This window comes from Galleria mellonella, unplaced genomic scaffold (genome assembly GCF_026898425.1).
Source record: "Galleria mellonella isolate WM207_F2 unplaced genomic scaffold, CSIRO_AGI_GalMel_v1 utg11135, whole genome shotgun sequence".
Lineage (NCBI taxonomy): Eukaryota > Metazoa > Arthropoda > Insecta > Lepidoptera > Pyralidae > Galleria > Galleria mellonella.
Genome location: NW_026441974.1, coordinates 15,804 through 37,333, shown reverse-complemented (window position 1 = coordinate 37,333; position 21,530 = coordinate 15,804). Strand labels below are relative to the sequence as shown.

Below are 21,530 nucleotides of genomic sequence, written 5' to 3'. Positions count from 1 at the left end.
TAGGCCTCCCCCATAGATAGGAATAAGGTGCATTTCTGAGCCGCTTACATTCACTGACTCTCTGCAATGCATTTGTGGTCGTCACTCTACGTCGTTAGCCCGGACGAGGTCGTCACTCAAGAAACTTTCTTCCCATCGGTTGTCGGTTCTTCAAGCTATATGGCCAGCCCATTGCCACTTCGGCTTGTTTATCCTGAGGGGGAAAGGGATTGTTAGTAATAGGGTCAAATAGCCCCATTACTAGCAATATACCTTATCAGGTCGACCTCCACGTGGTTCCCCTGGAAACCATCGAGACTAATTCTAGTTGAATTCGTCAGGATGGGCTAACTGACCCGCTTTCATCCTCATCAGTCATCTATCACTGGTGCCCCGCTAGTGTACACCGATAGCGCAGACGTTTTTTTTTTTCAATGAATGATAGTGGAATGGTTATCCTGCCCGCGCTATCGGTATACGCTGGCGGGGCACCAATGAGGGATGATAGGTGACGATAATAGCAGGTCTGTTAGCCCATCGTGATGAACTCCACAAGAATCGACCACGATGATGTCCAGGGGGAACCGCGTGGAGGTCGACCTGATAGGGTGTATTGCTAGCAATTGGGTCAGGTAAACCCGATTACTAACACTCCCTTTCCCCCGCGCAGACGGGGTTACCATACCATTATCAACTATTAAAAAAAAACTTGTTTATCCTTCGGGCTATGACGGTAACTTTGGTCCTTTTGCAGATATCCTCATTTCGGATTTTGTCACGCAAAGGAACTTCAAGCATAGCCTCGAGCTCGAGTAATCTGAAGCTTTTGCATACCGGAAACCGTGTACCGGACCATGTTCCGGTTCTATAGATCATTACTGGCAAATTTTAATCTTGCGATACATATTTACAAATCGTTATTACAACCGGTTTTCCGTATGATCCCGGCATAGAATAGGGCATCCTTTCTTTTCCCCTTCTTTTTTCCTTCCTTTTTTTCTTTTTTTTTATGTTCAGCAGTGGACAGTTAATGGCCGATATGATGATGATGATGATGATTATAACCGGTAAAGCCTGCATTTATTTATTTTATTATTTATTTATTCATTAAAAATAATAATTTCTCAGAATGCAATTCAACAAATGGAATGAATGGATACAAGGAATCGGCCGATATGGTTAGATACCGCCTGTGACGAAGATGAAGCACAAAAGATCTTATCACAAACTTAATACGGAAACATTTCTCTACATCGACTCCAAAAATAAATAAATGAATTCGCAAAATTGAGGCACAATTCTGATAAAAATATTTTTGGTGTTCCCTAGTTTAGGTATTGGGGATGTCCCTTGGGCGTTCACCTAATCTTTCCCATAATACGTCACTTAAACTTACGTATAAATATAACCATGAGGAAACTAACCATAATCATAATATAGAAATTACCTTATCACAATGTCCACCGTGGCAAAATTTGTAGTAAATATATTGTTCGCACTTTACTTCACGAGTATATTTTTTGCTACGAGTACAATGGCCAAAGCGGTGAGTACTTAAATCGTATGTATTTATCTACGTAACAGTTAGGCACCTACCTAGATCAGATTAAATAGGCATTATCTATAATTGCAATACATTTATTGATTTATTCACATGCTTTTAAATATTCACTTATACAACCGCGGATCATGACCCCCTCTCCAAGCTGGTTCCAGGACTTAGGTGGACCAATAATTGATTACATCCAGATTTAATGTAACTACATACCTTCAATATTTAATTAATTTAATATATAATAACTTTGTATGATGGCAAACGTTTGGGAACGATCGCATCTCTTCTCTGAATGTCTTCAAGAGAAGATGGCGATATGTATGTGTATATGTACAAGTTATTATGTCTTAATTTTTTCAAGTGTACAATAAAGAATAAATATTTTTAAGTACAGTACTTACGTACATTAATAAAATGCCTACTTTTTACTTGTATCTATTGTTATCGAAATTATAAGTTCTTGACTTGACGACTATGTGATCTCATCCTGGCGCCAAAGCTGGATCCGCCCTTGCACTTATAGTATAGATATTTTAGGGATTTCTTCCAGTCAACCTTGAGAATACATATTACAAAATATGTGATATGCGTCCCACACAAAATAAATACTTTAATTTTTTTATTATATTCGCATAAGGGGTCAGCTGAATCATTGTACGTCGAACTATTAGGATCTTTAGTGCTTTCCCCTGCCTTATTATACTTTCTAGAAAATGCACATCTCCCCTCTTAAGCAGAGGAGATGGCAAACTAACCCCCGGCAGAAGCATAGTCAGCCGGGGTTCAGGGCCCCACGGAGAGAAACCAGTGTACAATGCGGGCAAAATCTAAGAGCACCGCTTTCTGCATCTTTCCCGGGAGTGAGCCGCCTCGGAATCCCAACCGTCTGAGATGTTGTTCCAGACTGGTTGGGATAAGACCGTTCACCGACATAACGATTGGAATGATTCTCTTTTTTTCAGTTTCGGCTCTCAATAGGTTCTCGTCATGCGGTATGGTGACATCCACCAAAAACACCCTCGAGAGTGCTCGATCCATCACCACGATATCAGGTTTGTTCGCAAGAACTGTCCTGTCCGTGATGATTATTATACTTATTATTATTTTATTAGTCCTATGTTACCTTTGAAATATTGAATTTGAAAATTTTGAAGATGAATGTTTTTAACCAGTGCGTGTTGCCAATAATGATTTATGAAACCGAAACATGGTCCTACACGATTGCCCGTATACAGAAGCTTCAATTACTCAGCGAGTTACAGAAAGGGCTATACTACAAGTTTCTGTGTGTTTTACTTAAAGAACTAAAGTAAAAACATAGCCCGAAGGATAAGCAAAGCTCAAGTGCCAATGGGCTGGTCGCATAGCTCGAAGAACCGACAACTGATGGGGAAGAAAGGTTCTTGAGTAGCGACTCCGTATGCATGGTCGTAGCTAGAGGGATAGGGTGCATTTAGGGGCAATGCCCTCCCTTAAAAAACCCAATGCTCTACCTTAAAATAAAGGCCCCAAGAAAATTAGACAGATTCACTTTTTGAAGTCACTTAATTATGGCTTCTGCGCTACCAAAAAGTTCTTTTACCTTACCATAAACTTGGGTCTGGCTACGGTCCTGCCCGTACAGCAAACGCAATATAGGACCCGATATGTTCCATTACTATATCGCGCCCTTCAAACGGAATCTTTACCATGCACAGATTTGCTACCGCCGTTTATTGACAGATACACGAGTGGGACTCTTTCAGATGACTCTTGTACAAAGTCTGCCTACGGTTAACCTACTTACATCCTTCCTATTTTTTTTAACTTTAATACTGAAAGATTTAATACGTGTCTCCTAGACAAGTTATAAATAAATCAATCTGCTCCTTAACGTCAAGAGTTTCTAGGCTACCTTCGGAGGACGGCTTTGCATACCCTCCGAAACATGAGCAAGCAAGAGATAATTATTTTTCAATAATCCAAATATGATTTTGAAAATTCAGAGGTTTAGGTTAGCGACGACAGTTTCCGAAAAGCATAAACGCATGAACATCGACCTGATAAAGTGTGTTGCCAGCAACGAAGCATTCCCCATTAATAACAGTCTCTTCCCCTTAGAAGTTTAGGGTTAGGATTTGATCTTGAGACGAACTGACTATAGTCGAGTTATGGCCAATTCGCAATTTTATACATATTTTGTTAATAATTTAAGCGATATCTTTTGTTTGTTTCATATTTATTGTATCGAGTACCTGGTTAAGATGCAAGATTTTAATAGTCAGAGCAGTTTTTCTCCTGAAAGATAAATTATTAGTACAAGCTTTCTCTGTAAAACGATTCAGCGTATTGATATGATGCTAATTATATCAAGAAATATTACAAATTTTATCGTAACTGATTTTAGATAAAGTTATTTATCGTTTTAATAATGATTGAATAAATTTTCAGAGAGCTAATGAAATTTGTTTACTGACGTCACTAAATCAACAGCATCTATGACGGTGGAAGAACCTTCCAATGTTGCCAGTTGTTAGGGAGTGTAAGATCACCTAAATAGATACAGGCACTGTCGCTAGTGCTTTGTGCAAGTTACTATAGCGGATTCAATTTGCAGTTTTGAATACATACACTGAAAGATTGAAAGCTTTCATACTTATCGGTCGATAATTTCCATATTCGCTTTAATAACGTAGTCGTATACGGGCTAATTTTTTTACTCTGGCGATGTCAAAGGGTGGTAAATGATTGTGCTCGGCTATATAAAATCAAATTCGGCTGTATAGTTGTTATTCTTGTGTAGCGATTGTTACAATAATTATTCTAAATTTACGCATTAAAAATAAACGCATTCGTGATTGACTTTTTTTTTTAAATATGGATTCGAATATTAATTTGAAGTCAAATGATGAAAATGAACAGGTGAGTAGGTATTTTTTATAACATAATTCTAACTTAATCCGAATGTAAATAATTGTAAACACATTTTAATAATTATATTATCAACTTTACGATGGTCTGTTACCTGTATTTCGAAAACAGAGGGTTAATGGTCTGAACTTATTTTTAAATGTTTCGAAACTACGACCTCATTCTGAAGTTACCTCATAACTCCGTCAGTTGTAAATCGATTTGGTAAATTCTTGATTTTTTTTATCTGAAAAGATATACTTACATATTGGTCCCATAGAAATTTTACAAAATCGCTTCAATAGTTTAGATTCGTTTTTGTGGAACACAATCTTAACTATCACACTTCTTTTTGCAGTCGGGAAGGTTTGTGGTGCATCGTATAACATAACATCGTTTAAACAAGTGTTATATATATATATATATATATATATATATATATATATTGGTCTCATTTTAATTTTGTGTCAATTGAAACTGCGTTGACGGGGTGTATCAGTTTCATTAATTCCCTGAGATATTTTTTTTTTATTTTATATTCTTTATTTATATATAAATATTTTGTGTGTGGTTTCGTTATTGTAATTATTAATAATTTATTTAACCTCTGTGTGGGTGTAGTCGTTTTTTACGGTGAATAAACCTCATTGTTCTGAAGCAACCCCGAAATGTTTAAAATGATATATGAAATAACTCGTTGTAGGACAGCGAATTATTTCGATTACTGGTAATATTACGCTTCTTGTTCATTTTCAATATTCAAATTTATAAAAATTTTCTATTCGGGTGTATTTTTTTTTGTTTGTTACCTAATAACTCCGTTATTTATAAACCGATTTCAAAGATTCCTTTTTATATAAAAATTAATACTTTCAGATAAAATAACTGATTTTGCCACGAATACCTGGGTTAGTTCCCGTATATCATTCCCATTGGAACTCTGTATGAATCCGGTCTTATATTACACGCATGCATTACGACGATTTGTACATAGAGGTCAATCTGACAGTTTAGAATATTGTCAGCGATGGGGCCGCTAGTCCTCGTTACAGAGTATAATAAATCCGTTTTCCCGGGCAAAATATATAGTAATATTTAAATTTGTGACTACGACGCGTAATATTTTTATGAATTTGCCCCCATGATTTGTCTATAGCCTACACTTCTTGTACGCGACCCATATGCCCCCTTTATTTCTGATCGGGATTTCGAGTTTATTTGAGTGTACCGAGTGAAACAGACTCGTGTGAAAAGTTTTGTCTAATACATAGGTAATTTATTGTAATTTAAATTGAATTAATAAAAATAGATATATTTTTTTCAAGTAAACTTAATTATAAACATTTTTATATAGTCATTTATTTATAATTTACCGAACAGTTCGGAACGTAATTACAGCTGAGAACAGGCAGACACGGTTGTTACTTTTTCCAGACAAAAGTTGAGTTCACGTGAAAAAAAAAAATTTACTGAATAACATATATCACAAACTTCATATTAATAAAAATAAAACTACATATCATTCGTTAACTGCTAAACATAAGACTCCCCCAGAAGGGGGATTATCTGAATATATTTATTGCCTGAATACCTGAATGTGACAGAAAGTGATCTCTGACTACCCCTTATCTAATGGTATCTGTTATTTATTTATTCATTTAGAATATAATATCAAATGGAGGCGAATGCAATGGACACACGCAATACATTTTATTTATATTGCTTTTTATTGTTATTTTTAATGAGGAGTTTCGCGACTGACTCTTGGCCACAACAGAATATCAGTGTTTTGCTCTTTTAAGGGCCAAGCAATAAACTGAGTTGTGACCATTTTATGTTACTATGGCACACGCATGAAGGAAGGGAAAGAAAGGAGATTGTTAGTTTATATTTTGCTATGGCCAAGAGAAAATAAATAAGATGTCGGAAGCTATCAAGTCCACTGAGAGCTTTCGACCAAAAATGTGAAATAAAACAAAATATTGTATGATGGAATTGTTCCTCTTATTTAGGATTACAAAAAAATCATCGACGGCATTCTATATTATACAGATAGCTTTCTATAACTATTTTAATGTTTAAAAAATTATATAAATTGTAATAATTAAATTTAACCTCTCAACAAAAAATGCGCATCTGTGTCGCGTCCGCTTAGCGGACATATCGTCATAGTGGTAGAATACTGACGGATCTATATATGTAATCTTTGTCAGATCCGTCAGTATTCTACGACTATGACGATATAGATAATAACGTCATATATATAGTTTAAATTTAATCACCATCTTCCTACCCTTATCCCAATTATTATTTGTGGTCGGCGTAATATGGTTTTATCCATATTACAAAAGGATTTGGCTTATAGTTTTACGAGCGGCCGCCTGCCTGACGTCAATCCTTTTTGGGAATAATATTTTAAGTTTAATATAAATTAATATTGTACAAAAATTGTGTGGGTCCTGGTTACTTTATTAAAAAATTTATTTATTAGTATTATTTATTATAAATCATGCAAAGTTTGGAAAGCTAAGACGGATACAATCTATCTATCTCTATCAGAGCTAAGCTCGCCTTTGTACTTTTGCTTACCTCTGTCATATTTTTATAACTAATGTGTACAATAAAGTATTAAATAAAAAAAAATGCAATAGCAATATTATCAATCTCTCCACACTGCACGGATATCACATGTGTTTGCATGGAGCACCAGTGAAGGGTGATAGATGAGAATGAAAACAGGCCAGTTAGCCCATCATGATGAATTCATCGGGAATTAACCATAATAGTTTCCAGGGAGAACCGCGAGGAGGTCGACCTGGTTGGGTATATTGCTAGCAATAGGATTTTTAGTCTCCATTACTAACAATCCCTTTCCCCCCAACGAGTCGCTAGTTAACTATAATAACATAAATTCTAAGTAAAGTCGTACATGTTCAGCGAAATTCGGCAGTCAGATATCTTATCTTAAGATAAGCGCTTTATCAATCGTGGTATCTACGCAAACCAATTCAGAACATACCGGTTTCTCTATCGTTTACAAATACAGCTCAATATTTTCAAATTCTCAATTATCAACTTCAATAATTATCTAATTTAAACACGTTAGGCGCCGTGTGATGGGTATTAGTGTAATGCACGTGTTACCAACCAAACAAAATGAAATAATCGACATGTGACTGTGTATCAAGATTATTGTTTATTGACTTTATACGTGATTAAAGTTTGTAACTGGTAAGTTTAATTTAAATAAATAACATATCCAAATACCGGTACCGTTTTTAAATGGCTTCCTCTTCAAGGAATCCTTTTGTCTATATTTTTGGTGGCATTTACGTCGAAAATTCTGAATTGATATTCATAGTTTAAGTCTCGTAGTGGTTCCATTTTAATTTTGCGGCGATTGTAACTGGTGTTTATTTTTGCGGAGCAAAATTGCTTGTTACAAATCAAAATCTAGGTAAGGTATATGTAATCACCTAATTCTACGTCCTAAATTTTAATTTTATATAATACAGGGTATCTATGAAATAACTTACCGTTTCTCAGTGTGTGTATTCACGAGTGAACCTGCTTTTAACCGATTTCACGAAAAGCAGGAGGTTATAAATTTTTATAAGCAACTTAGAATGACGAACAAGCTGAAGGCCCACCTGATGGAAAGTGGTAAACGATCGCCTGTAGATATGAACAGCACTGTGGACATCATAAGTACGTTGTGACGCCCATGCGTTGCTATTCCTGAGCACTAAGATATTACGCCTCTGTGTCCTGTAATTTTATTGTCATATCCCACCATTCAAACCGAAACACAACCATGCAAACTATTTACAATTCGGTTGTATTTTTATGTTTGTTATCTCGGAACTCCATTATTTATAAACAGATTTAAACAAAATATTTATTGTAAGGATATACTTTCCGCTTGGTCCCATACACATTTTTATCAAAATAGTAATCCGCATTACTAACAATCCCTTCCCCCCTTAGCGCTGTATTGGGCCGTTAGATCGCTATAGCTGTCATCAGTAATAGTAGGTACACAAAGACGTAACAAATGCGATATGTATGGGGGAAAGGGATTGTTAGCAATGGAGACTAAGAATCCTATTGCTAGCAATATACCCAACCAGGTCGGCCTATACGCGATTCCCCCTGGAAACTATCATGGTTAATTCCAGATGAATTGATCATGATGGGCTAACTGGCCTGTTTTCATTCTCATCGATCACCCTTCACTGGTGCCCCGCCAGCGTATTTCGTTAGCGCAAGCGGGGTTACCATTCCATTTTCATCCAATAAAAAAAAAAATGCGATATGTAAGTAGGTAATGAGTGCACTATAGGAAGGAAGTTAATTATAACCTATTGCGTATTTTATAGAATGCAAACAACACATTTAGAGATGGGCAATCCACCTGGGTGGGTTTAAAGTCTGGTGGGTAAAAACCGGGTGTTTTGGGTTTATTGGGTTTAAACCCCATAAACACCCAAATTTTTGGGTGTTTATGATTTTGTACTTCATCATCGTCATCTCAGCCGCAAGACGTCCACTATACTGGACATAGACAATATTATTATGCAGCCTACAGAATAAAAAACTTTTAATTTGATTTTGAGTTTATTAAGAAAGAGATGAAAGTAAAATGTAAAACTACAGTCAATCACTGTCAGATTCAGAGTTATTACAAGCGATGAATTGTATAGGTTCGATAGGCTCTATTTCGTCTAAACTGTTATGTTCATTTACTTGCTCAATGAAAGCTTCTAAGGTATTTTCTTCATTAAACTGAATGTCCTCGCATTCAGCTTTATGTTTAAGATTCCAGTTATAACAAATGAATGAAATTTTTTCAGTTCTTTCAGTTGTAAGTCGATTTCTTTTGTTATTATGTATGTAGCCTTGGATACTAAAGGAACGCTCAGTGGCTGCCGAAGTACAGGGAGCTGATAGAATACGAATCGCTACTTTGCTTAACTCAGTGGAACCACAAATACCTTTCCACCATATTAGGGGCTCAATGCTATCTAATGAGCTCCATACAAATCCTCTGGCCCAAAAGTTTTCTTTAGCTTTATAACACGCCAAATCTGCCATTACATTTGACAAACTTAAGTGTTGGCTTAAATTGTAGATAAACTCCATACCCTTAAGTTCTTCCTCTTGAGTAAGTTCGACTCCTAGAGTCCTGGGGTCTAGAATATATGCTGCAAAATGTATTGGCCTCATTGCCATATTGCATCTTGAAGATACTGATGTTAGAATCTGCTGTTTGCTTTCTTCGCTCAATGTCGAAATCTCATTTAATGCAAAACGTATCTTAGCTTGTACATCTCTAAATGTAATGTATGTGCGATGCAAACGATTCTGGTCGCTCTCTAAGTAAAATATGCTTTCAGTGACTGGTTCCAAAATACTTATACATTCCCCTGTCTTCGTCCAGAAATCATCACTTAGAATTAAATCTTTAATATCTCTTGAAATTACCACATCTTCTCTAACTGTTAATATTTGCAAAGCTATCTTATTTGCTTTCAAACTTTTTAACGAAGTAACATGACTTCCCCATCTTGTAGCACAAGGCAATTTTAGTGTTTGTGTAGAATCTTCACCCTGCCTTGATTTTATCAACAAGGAACTTAATCGTTGACTCCTTTTAACAGTTTTTATTATATTTATGGCTTGCATAATAAACACAGTTACTTCTTGTATCTTTACAATATCTTGGCACAACAAGTTAAGGATATGTGCACAGCAACCGAGAGGAACAACATGTGGATATTTGAGTTTTGTTAATTCGAATGCCTTTTGTATATTTCTAGCGTTATCGCCAATAAGTACAAGAAACTTATTTGCTCCATACACTTTCATTACTTTTTCAACTTCTTGGCTAAGGTATTCACTAGTGTGAGGATTACTTTCTGTATTCAAACTTTTAACGTATGCAGGTTGAGGTTTTGATATAAGAAAGTTTATTATTCCTTCATTTCTTAAATTAGACCAGCCATCGCACTGAAGGTGTAAGTAACTACAAGCATTTAGTTCCTCATTTAACTCAAAACGCATTTCTCTATATATTTTATCTAAGTATTTTGTCGCTAAAGCTTTACGTGAAGGTATTTTAAATTTTGGTTGCAATTTTTCGAAAAATTGTATCCATAAAGGATGTTGCACCATCGATAATGGCGTCCCTGTTACAAATATAGCTCTCGCTAATTCTGTTTTTATATGATCATCGGTGTCTTGAAACTCAGCATTTATTGTAGTGTTAGCAGACGACGAGGGGCTTATAAAAGAATCATTTGTCTCTATCTCTGACAGTCCAGACATTTTGGTTTTGGACGAGCTATCTTTTATAAGTTTCATAGAGTCTTTTAATGTTTCTGGAGATTTTGGACAAGTGATAAGATGTTGAAGCATTTTGGCAGCATTACTGAATTTGTAGACCTTATTACAAAGCTTGCAAGAAACAGACTTGTTTGGTAAAGTACGGTAGTGCTCCCATATGCGTAAATCTTTAGGTCTCCCCATTGAACCTAAAAAAATGAACGATGATTAGTTGGTCTGACGAAAATTCAACAATAGAGTGCCTATTTTTTTACAATGATTATTTCTTGTTATTTACAATAAATTTATTAAAAAAATAATAAAATAAATACAAAAAACCTTTGTAAAATTACATCTCCTCGGAGGATTAAACGCAGACGCTAGTTTATTATCGTATTGTTCTGTATTTTTCTCAGCAACTTCTTTAATTCGATTAGGTACTTACGCATATTATGTTAAAAATAAATATCTAGTACACATCTTAGGCTATCGACCATTATTATCCAATGACGACTCTCAGCTAACTATGCACTATCATCCAAAATAAACGTGTATGGAAAATTTTATCCCAGTCGGTTGAGGATTGAGGATAATTGCATCAACATACGAACATACCTACATACTTTTATTTACATAACGCAAGCTAAATAAAAGCTTGTAATAATACATCTAATTTTAAGTTAAAATTGTTAAGTGATCATGATATAATTGTATCATTCAAAAATCCACTTACCTTTAATTATTTCTTGTTAAGTATAAATATTATTTCAAATCTGCTCCCTTAATATGCACTTTTTTACTGCTTTTCCTACCTAACACGTTACCAGGAAGTCACGTTACCAGAGTCAGAGTAATAGTGAACACGTTTGACAGTGATTGTCGTCGCCTCATATTCAGCGTCGACGAATAGGGGAATCCCCAGTCATAATGTATTGCATGCGTGGCGGTCTTACTTCAAATCCATAAACAAAGAGATAATTACAGAACTCGATACTAGATGGCGCTGTTTTTGTTTGAAGAAAGTTTGCGGGCTAAAATACATAGAATTTCATCAATGACTTCCACAAAGAACAACATTTCTGTTTTTTCTAAGTCCGTATCTCTTCCGTATATTTCATAAGATATAAGCTTGGGCTACATTGTTATGCAACGTGATTTTGTCGCTGTCTTGCTAGCAGGGTTGACAGATATACGATTTAAATCGTACTCATACTATTATTTGTCTATTTTTTAATGTACGATTGTAAAGATTATGATCGTAATTCGCACAAAAACATACGACTTTTTGGTTACCTGGCAACATTTTTATTATGAAACGAACATGCTCACATCATCAGTCACATGCAACAATTTATTGGGGATTTCCCCTTCACATCTGGCAGTCCTGCTTGCTAGAATATAGGTAAGTCAGCCACAGTTACTGACGATCGATATTTAAAGGGTATTGTTTTTGTGCTAAATATTTCATAAAAACGTTATTTAATACTTTGTGGATTATTAATTTAGTTGATAATCACTGGAAGTAAAATGGATGCTAATTTGAGAGATCAAGATCTTCGTATAAAACAGTTAATAAAGAAAATCTACGTAAGTACTCTTTTTATACCTAGGTAGGTAAGGTATAATAAACACAAAAGGTACTTAGATCGCGTGTGTTCGAAGCATTTATTCTAATAAATTTAATTTAAAATTGTAGAAAGAAAAAAATGTCTGCCAAGCCGTAGCCGAAGCCGATCTCCAAATATATTTGGCGATAGTGAGACCCAGTGTCCAGATGATTTACCCAGCGTCGTCGCAACAAAGAAAAAAACGAGGATAAAGTAAAAGAAAATTTACTGAAAGAAGAAACAAACTGTTCTAAATGCTTAATTTATGGAGAAGAGGATAAAAGAAATGAGTATTTCGGACTGTTAGTGGCTCAAGAATTTAAATATATACGGCCATGTGTGCGAACGAGGTGTTATGAAGAAATTTTAAAGTATCTACGGGAAGCAAAAGGCCAACATGTTGATCAACTGCAACATGAAAACACTGAAAATTAATTACTTTCATTTTATTATATATAGATTTTTAAAATTTCCTGAAATATTATTAGTTAACGTTTTATTTAATATTGTAGAATTGATCAATACAATTTATAAAAATAATTTATTGGTATTACTTACATATTTTCAAAAAAATACGTAAAAACCTATTTTTTTGGGTGATTATGGGAGTTTATGGGTGTTTATTGGGTTTTTACCAAAGCACCGGGTTTAAACCCGGTGCTTTGCCCATCTGTAAACACATTGCATTCTATTACGAAACGCGATAAGACATGTCAGGACATTCGACACTCACGAAAACATTTATCGAGATAAAGCTCTCTTTGACATTACAGTCGACTGTGCCGGCGGCAAGTTCGCACTGTTCCTTAAGGAAGTTTAGAGTTAGCAAAGTACATAATAAATAATAATTCAGTTATTACCTATCTATTGTGCTGTGGGTCTTGTCCTGAGTCATATAGGTTGGTAAGTATATAGATTTACTTATACTATACACTTTCAAGCCACAATATTAAATATCGAAGTGAATAAGTGTGATTTGGATCCCCGTTTCATTATCCTGAAGAAGTTGTAGGTGATAGAGTCTGGAGCAAACTACGTACCACTCAGGTATATTGGAAAGAAAAATAGAAATGAAACTATATTATTATCAAGTCGACTAACCTGCATAGTAGGGGGGGAAAGGGATTGTTAGTAATGGGGTTTAATAGCCCCTGTTATTTCAATAATAAAACATGCAAAATTAAAAATATTATTTGATTTTTTTATTTAAAATACTTATAATGGCAAACAAGCTTACAAACCATGTTATATAAACATGAACAGCACCATGGACGCCATGAACCCTGTTATTCACATAAAATTTAAACAGATTTAAACCCATTCCAGGTCACAATGTCGAAGCGAACGGTGCTCAATGAGAACTACAAGGGGATAGTGGAAAACTTCCCCATCCCAGCAGAACTGCACGAGCGGCCGGACGGCACCAAGTATGCCTCGTTTGGTGATGTTGTACCGATACACTGCTGCACGCCTGAACAGGTCAGTCATAGATGCGTCTCTGGCAAAGACAAGGTTGTTAAAAAATCCGTCTTGTATGAATCATAATATAGTTTGCTTTACAAACTCGAGCTTAGTATATTTTTAAACTTATTATGATTCGTTTATACAGATGGGCAAAGCACCGGGTTTAAACCCGGTGCTTTGGTAAAAACCCAATAAACACCCATAAACTCCCATAATCACCCAAAAAAATAGGTTTTTACGTATTTTTTTGAAAATATGTAAGTAATACCAATAAATTATTTTTATAAATTGTATTGATCAATTCTACAATATTAAATAAAACGTTAACTAATAATATTTCAGGAAATTTTAAAAATCTATATATAATAAAATGAAAGTAATTAATTTTCAGTGTTTTCATGTTGCAGTTGATCAACATGTTGGCCTTTTGCTTCCCGTAGATACTTTAAAATTTCTTCATAACACCTCGTTCGCACACATGGCCGTATATATTTAAATTCTTGAGCCACTAACAGTCCGAAATACTCATTTCTTTTATCCTCTTCTCCATAAATTAAGCATTTAGAACAGTTTGTTTCTTCTTTCAGTAAATTTTCTTTTACTTTATCCTCGTTTTTTTCTTTGTTGCGACGACGCTGGGTAAATCATCTGGACACTGGGTCTCACTATCGCCAAATATATTTGGAGATCGGCTTCGGCTACGGCTTGGCAGACATTTTTTCTTTCTACAATTTTAAATTAAATTTATTAGAATAAATGCTTCGAACACACGCGATCTAAGTACCTTTTGTGTTTATTATACCTTACCTACCTAGGTATAAAAAGAGTACTTACGTAGATTTTCTTTTATTAACTGTTTTATACGAAGATCTTGATCTCTCAAATTAGCATCCATTTTACTTCCAGTGATTATCAACTAAATTAATAATCCACAAAGTATTAAATAACGTTTTTATGAAATATTTAGCACAAAAACAATACCCTTTAAATATCGATCGTCAGTAACTGTGGCTGACTTACCTATATTCTAGCAAGCAGGACTGCCAGATGTGAAGGGGAAATCCCCAATAAATTGTTGCATGTGACTGATGATGTGAGCATGTTCGTTTCATAATAAAAATGTTGCCAGGTAACCAAAAAGTCGTATGTTTTTGTGCGAATTACGATCATAATCTTTACAATCGTACATTAAAAAATAGACAAATAATAGTATGAGTACGATTTAAATCGTATATCTGTCAACCCTGCTAGCAAGACAGCGACAAAATCACGTTGCATAACAATGTAGCCCAAGCTTATATCTTATGAAATATACGGAAGAGATACGGACTTAGAAAAAACAGAAATGTTGTTCTTTGTGGAAGTCATTGATGAAATTCTATGTATTTTAGCCCGCAAACTTTCTTCAAACAAAAACAGCGCCATCTAGTATCGAGTTCTGTAATTATCTCTTTGTTTATGGATTTGAAGTAAGACCGCCACGCATGCAATACATTATGACTGGGGATTCCCCTATTCGTCGACGCTGAATATGAGGCGACGACAATCACTGTCAAACGTGTTCACTATTACTCTGACTCTGGTAACGTGACTTCCTGGTAACGTGTTAGGTAGGAAAAGCAGTAAAAAAGTGCATATTAAGGGAGCAGATTTGAAATAATATTTATACTTAACAAGAAATAATTAAAGGTAAGTGGATTTTTGAATGATACAATTATATCATGATCACTTAACAATTTTAACTTAAAATTAGATGTATTATTACAAGCTTTTATTTAGCTTGCGTTATGTAAATAAAAGTATGTAGGTATGTTCGTATGTTGATGCAATTATCCTCAATCCTCAACCGACTGGGATAAAATTTTCCATACACGTTTATTTTGGATGATAGTGCATAGTTAGCTGAGAGTCGTCATTGGATAATAATGGTCGATAGCCTAAGATGTGTACTAGATATTTATTTTTAACATAATATGCGTAAGTACCTAATCGAATTAAAGAAGTTGCTGAGAAAAATACAGAACAATACGATAATAAACTAGCGTCTGCGTTTAATCCTCCGAGGAGATGTAATTTTACAAAGGTTTTTTGTATTTATTTTATTATTTTTTTAATAAATTTATTGTAAATAACAAGAAATAATCATTGTAAAAAATAGGCACTTTATTGTTGAATTTTCGTCAGACCAACTAATCATCGTTCATTTTTTTAGGTTCAATGGGGAGACCTAAAGATTTACGCATATGGGAGCACTACCGTACTTTACCAAACAAGTCTGTTTCTTGCAAGCTTTGTAATAAGGTCTACAAATTCAGTAATGCTGCCAAAATGCTTCAACATCTTATCACTTGTCCAAAATCTCCAGAAACATTAAAAGACTCTATGAAACTTATAAAAGATAGCTCGTCCAAAACCAAAATGTCTGGACTGTCAGAGATAGAGACAAATGATTCTTTTATAAGCCCCTCGTCGTCTGCTAACACTACAATAAATGCTGAGTTTCAAGACACCGATGATCATATAAAAACAGAATTAGCGAGAGCTATATTTGTAACAGGGACGCCATTATCGATGGTGCAACATCCTTTATGGATACAATTTTTCGAAAAATTGCAACCAAAATTTAAAATACCTTCACGTAAAGCTTTAGCGACAAAATACTTAGATAAAATATATAGAGAAATGCGTTTTGAGTTAAATGAGGAACTAAATGCTTGTAGTTACTTACACCTTCAGTGCGATGGCTGGTCTAATTTAAGAAATGAAGGAATAATAAACTTTCTTATATCAAAACCTCAACCTGCATACGTTAAAAGTTTGAATACAGAAAGTAATCCTCACACTAGTGAATACCTTAGCCAAGAAGTTGAAAAAGTAATGAAAGTGTATGGAGCAAATAAGTTTCTTGTACTTATTGGCGATAACGCTAGAAATATACAAAAGGCATTCGAATTAACAAAACTCAAATATCCACATGTTGTTCCTCTCGGTTGCTGTGCACATATCCTTAACTTGTTGTGCCAAGATATTGTAAAGATACAAGAAGTAACTGTGTTTATTATGCAAGCCATAAATATAATAAAAACTGTTAAAAGGAGTCAACGATTAAGTTCCTTGTTGATAAAATCAAGGCAGGGTGAAGATTCTACACAAACACTAAAATTGCCTTGTGCTACAAGATGGGGAAGTCATGTTACTTCGTTAAAAAGTTTGAAAGCAAATAAGATAGCTTTGCAAATATTAACAGTTAGAGAAGATGTGGTAATTTCAAGAGATATTAAAGATTTAATTCTAAGTGATGATTTCTGGACGAAGACAGGGGAATGTATAAGTATTTTGGAACCAGTCACTGAAAGCATATTTTACTTAGAGAGCGACCAGAATCGTTTGCATCGCACATACATTACATTTAGAGATGTACAAGCTAAGATACGTTTTGCATTAAATGAGATTTCGACATTGAGCGAAGAAAGCAAACAGCAGATTCTAACATCAGTATCTTCAAGATGCAATATGGCAATGAGGCCAATACATTTTGCAGCATATATTCTAGACCCCAGGACTCTAGGAGTCGAACTTACTCAAGAGGAAGAACTTAAGGGTATGGAGTTTATCTACAATTTAAGCCAACACTTAAGTTTGTCAAATGTAATGGCAGATTTGGCGTGTTATAAAGCTAAAGAAAACTTTTGGGCCAGAGGATTTGTATGGAGCTCATTAGATAGCATTGAGCCCCTAATATGGTGGAAAGGTATTTGTGGTTCCACTGAGTTAAGCAAAGTAGCGATTCGTATTCTATCAGCTCCCTGTACTTCGGCAGCCACTGAGCGTTCCTTTAGTATCCAAGGCTACATACATAATAACAAAAGAAATCGACTTACAACTGAAAGAACTGAAAAAATTTCATTCATTTGTTATAACTGGAATCTTAAACATAAAGCTGAATGCGAGGACATTCAGTTTAATGAAGAAAATACCTTAGAAGCTTTCATTGAGCAAGTAAATGAACATAACAGTTTAGACGAAATAGAGCCTATCGAACCTATACAATTCATCGCTTGTAATAACTCTGAATCTGACAGTGATTGACTGTAGTTTTACATTTTACTTTCATCTCTTTCTTAATAAACTCAAAATCAAATTAAAAGTTTTTTATTCTGTAGGCTGCATAATAATATTGTCTATGTCCAGTATAGTGGACGTCTTGCGGCTGAGATGACGATGATGAAGTACAAAATCATAAACACCCAAAAATTTGGGTGTTTATGGGGTTTAAACCCAATAAACCCAAAACACCCGGTTTTTACCCACCAGACTTTAAACCCACCCAGGTGGATTGCCCATCTCTATTCGTTTACAGCCAGCCAGGGCCATAGCTAGATCAAAATAGGGCAAAATAACTTTTGGTAGAAGCCATAATTAAGTGACTTCGAAAAAGCGAATCTAATTTTCTTGAGGCCTTTATTTTAAGGAAGGCTCCTCAATGCCCTCCCTGAGAATGCATTTTAAAATGTGTTTATAGGGTCGGCCTAAGTATGATTGGCGTATTCCTGGACTAGCTTTTCATAATGACTAAAAAAGTCGATACCTTTGAAAGTGTTACCCAACTCCCGTAACAGAGGGGGTGAAGGGATTGTTAGTGATGCGGACTACCGTTCCCATTGCTAGCAATATACACTATCATGTCGACCTACACTTGGTTGCCCCGGGAAACTATCGTGCTGAATTACAGGTGTTTTCATCACGATGGGCTGACTGACCTGCTTTCATCGTCACCTATTATCCCTCACTGGTGCCCCGCCAGCGTATACCGTTAGCGCAGACGGGGTTACCGTTTTATATCATCCATTCATTCATCCAAAAACTCTTATAGTAAAGGACAAAAAAATATGTGATCCGGAATCCGCGCTATACTCTCTCTCAAAATTTGATTTGATTCGATCCTTTATTAATCGTATAGCGTCTCTCTATAGATTCTAGCACCTTACCTGGCTATGTTTCCGTTTTATTCAAAATTAAAAAGTTTGCTAATAATATATTAAATATGGTATTACAGGTGTCGAAGCTGGCGAAAGTGACGCATCATTACTGCGACGTGTTCACACAGGAACTGATGGCGCCGCTCGAGGAACTGGCCTACGTTCGTCTCGACGAGAACACCGCCGAGAAGGTAACGTGAGTTTACTAGGTACAGAGGAATAACACCCGAGTCCTCAGGAATGGCAACGTATGGTGGGTATCATGGGCGAAACAGTATACTTTGTTATGTCCATGGCACTCCTCATGTCTATAGGCGACGGTTACCACTTTCCATCAGGTGGACCGTCAGCCTGTTTGCCATTCTAAGTTGTATAAAAAAAAGCAATAAAACTATGTACATATGGCGGACTTAACACCAGGTGTTCTCTAATATTCCCTCCAATACTGTCGGCCAGGTGTTCATCAACCGAACGAAGCGGCTGCTGATCACGTCGAGCGACGGGCAGCTGGCGCAGTGGCGTTGCGCGCCCAGCTTCGAGTCGGCCAACCAGTACGTGGCCGGCGCGCCCGTCGTCAACCAGGACGGCGCGCTGCTCTCCGTCGTCACCGCCAGGAAGGGCAACCACTACGCCGTCTCCACATTCGAGGTTTGCTTCTATTTTCATACAATCTTTGCCTATTTCCCTCAGCTTCGCATATTAAGAATTTACTTTCTGGCATGTTGGTGTTACAGTAAGTACATTTAATCTTTAACACACAAGGAACAGCTTCGTGAGGTTTTTTATTAAATGATTTATCATCCATGAAATGGTATCCCCGCCTGCGCTAACGGTATACGCTGGCGGGGCACCATTGAGGGATGATAGGTGAGGATGAAAAGACAGGATGAAAAGAATTCACTTGCAATAGAACACGATAGTTTCCAAGGGGTACCGCGAGGAGGTCGACCTGACAGGGTGTATTGCTAACAATGGGGCTACTGATCCCCATTATTAACAATCCCTTCTCTCCCCAGCTTCGTGTAGTTATCGAAGTACCTAAAAATACAGTGTGTCAGAACTTTTTACCTATGGAAAAACGCCTTTTTCTTACAAGTGAGGTGATCGGCGACTTTCTGGATCGACGCGCAGTTCAAGAGAAGGAAAATTTAAAAATTTATTAATGCACCGTGGCTATCGCAGTAATATCACAATACTGTGGTAATACTAAGTTTCTATATATTCTTATAGGGAGAGACTCATGTCTACCAATCGGACGGATATATATATATATATATATATATATATATATATATATATATATTATATTTTTTTATATATATAGCGAGTGTCTTCACCTCTTGATACGACACGACACCAATTCCTTCCTTGATCTGCCTGATGTAACTATGTAACTAAATATAAAGCATTAAATTTGCCAATTGTCCTTGTTTTTTTTTTTTCAATGGATAATGTTAATTAAGCGTTTATATCATTATTAATTGCCATTTTTTAATACTCCATCAACCGTCTCACAGGGTGAGGGCGGCTACTTCGAAACCCCGGAGCCCTGGAGGACCGTCCAACTGTCTGACGGCCAGATAGCTTACGGCGCGGAGACCTTCAACTCCCGCGAGGAACTGACCGAGTACATATCGAAGACTCCGCCAGCCTCCGTGGGGCCGTCCGAGCCGCCCACCGCCATCCTGGTGCAAGGCAAGACGCCGAGGCTGGCGCTCGTGGCGAAGAACGGAAGGCAGATAGCTCACCACTACCTGCCCCCGGGGTTGGTCACCGAAGTGGATTATTTGTAGTTCTTTATTGCCCAAATTGATCGTTATTTTAAACAGAGTTTGTGAATTCGTTTATAAGTTATTTAGGTACTTATTCCACTTAATATTAATATATATATATATATATATATATATGTATATATATAATTTTAAACCTACTAGAATAAATTTCTGAATTCTTAAACTCCCGTTTTCTACCGAAATTTATATTTGCAAAATGTGTATGTATTTGCGAATGTATGAAACTTGATATAAACAATTTTGTACACGATAATATTTTATAAGTAAAGTTATATATATATGTATGTATAAATCGAAATATCACTTACATATTTTACTACAATATCTATGTACGTTAATAATTATTTAGTTATTCTTAGAGATTCAAATTTAGTTAGTGAAACTGTAAAAAATTGTTAAGGTGGTTGGTCCCTAAATAAAAATAGACACGACACTAGATGGCGTTACAATCGAGATTTGTAGTTTTTATCGATTATTTTGTAATTAAAGATAATTTGAAGAAAATTTTCTAAATCTACGGGCGGTTATATAATTTTTTTACGCATATAGTATTTTTATTACTAATTTAGTAATAAAATATATGGCTAGGAATATTCAGCCACACATTTATTTTAAAAATATTAATTAATTTATTAAAACAGAAAAATAATTTTATTATGTAGGTATTGTTGCGTGAGATGCCTCATTACCTTCATTTGGTGTTACAGCATTAAATTTGATTTACGAATTTGAATTCGTAACCTATAAAACCACCCACGTATGTTTAGATCCAGTAAAGCGACGAGTTTTATTTCAGGACGGCTCCATACCTTTTTTATATAAATATTTTTTTATTTGTCTTAGTATGTACTGTGTTAGTAATATTCTGTTACTGTGTTAATTATTACTAATAATGCGTGTTATTTTCGTAATTAAACAACATTATAACATTCGTATTGTT

General features: G+C 35.5%; 1 protein-coding gene across 4 annotated transcripts; it reads left to right on the top strand.

Moving 5' to 3' along the window:
* The first annotated feature begins 1,420 nt into the window (after positions 1 to 1,420).
* LOC128200176 (poxin-like) lies at positions 1,421 to 21,521 on the top strand. Of its 4 annotated transcripts, none has more exons than XM_052892680.1 (5): positions 1,421 to 1,525; positions 13,681 to 13,833; positions 18,875 to 18,988; positions 19,254 to 19,445; positions 20,315 to 21,521. In XM_052892680.1, the coding sequence occupies exons 1-5, from the start codon at positions 1,436 to 1,438 to the stop codon at positions 20,588 to 20,590; spliced, it is 825 nt and encodes a 274-aa protein (XP_052748640.1). In that variant the 5' UTR covers positions 1,421 to 1,435; the 3' UTR covers positions 20,591 to 21,521. The 4 variants fall into 4 exon arrangements, with proteins under 4 accessions (XP_052748640.1, XP_052748644.1, XP_052748656.1 ...); XM_052892684.1 differs by lacking the exon at positions 1,421 to 1,525 and adding an exon at positions 4,176 to 4,435; XM_052892691.1 differs by lacking the exon at positions 1,421 to 1,525 and adding an exon at positions 7,438 to 7,654.
* Positions 21,522 to 21,530: the final 9 nt, after the last annotated feature.

Excerpts from the sequence above, each read along its gene's own strand:
- LOC128200176 (XM_052892680.1), top strand. The coding sequence starts at position 1,436 with ATGTCCACCGTGGCAAAATTTGTAGTAAATATATTGTTCGCACTTTAC. Across the intron at positions 13,834-18,874 it reads ACTGCTGCACGCCTGAACAG|GTGTCGAAGCTGGCGAAAGT; the intron begins GTCAGTCATAGA and ends ATGGTATTACAG. Across the intron at positions 19,446-20,314 it reads ACGCCGTCTCCACATTCGAG|GGTGAGGGCGGCTACTTCGA; the intron begins GTTTGCTTCTAT and ends ACCGTCTCACAG.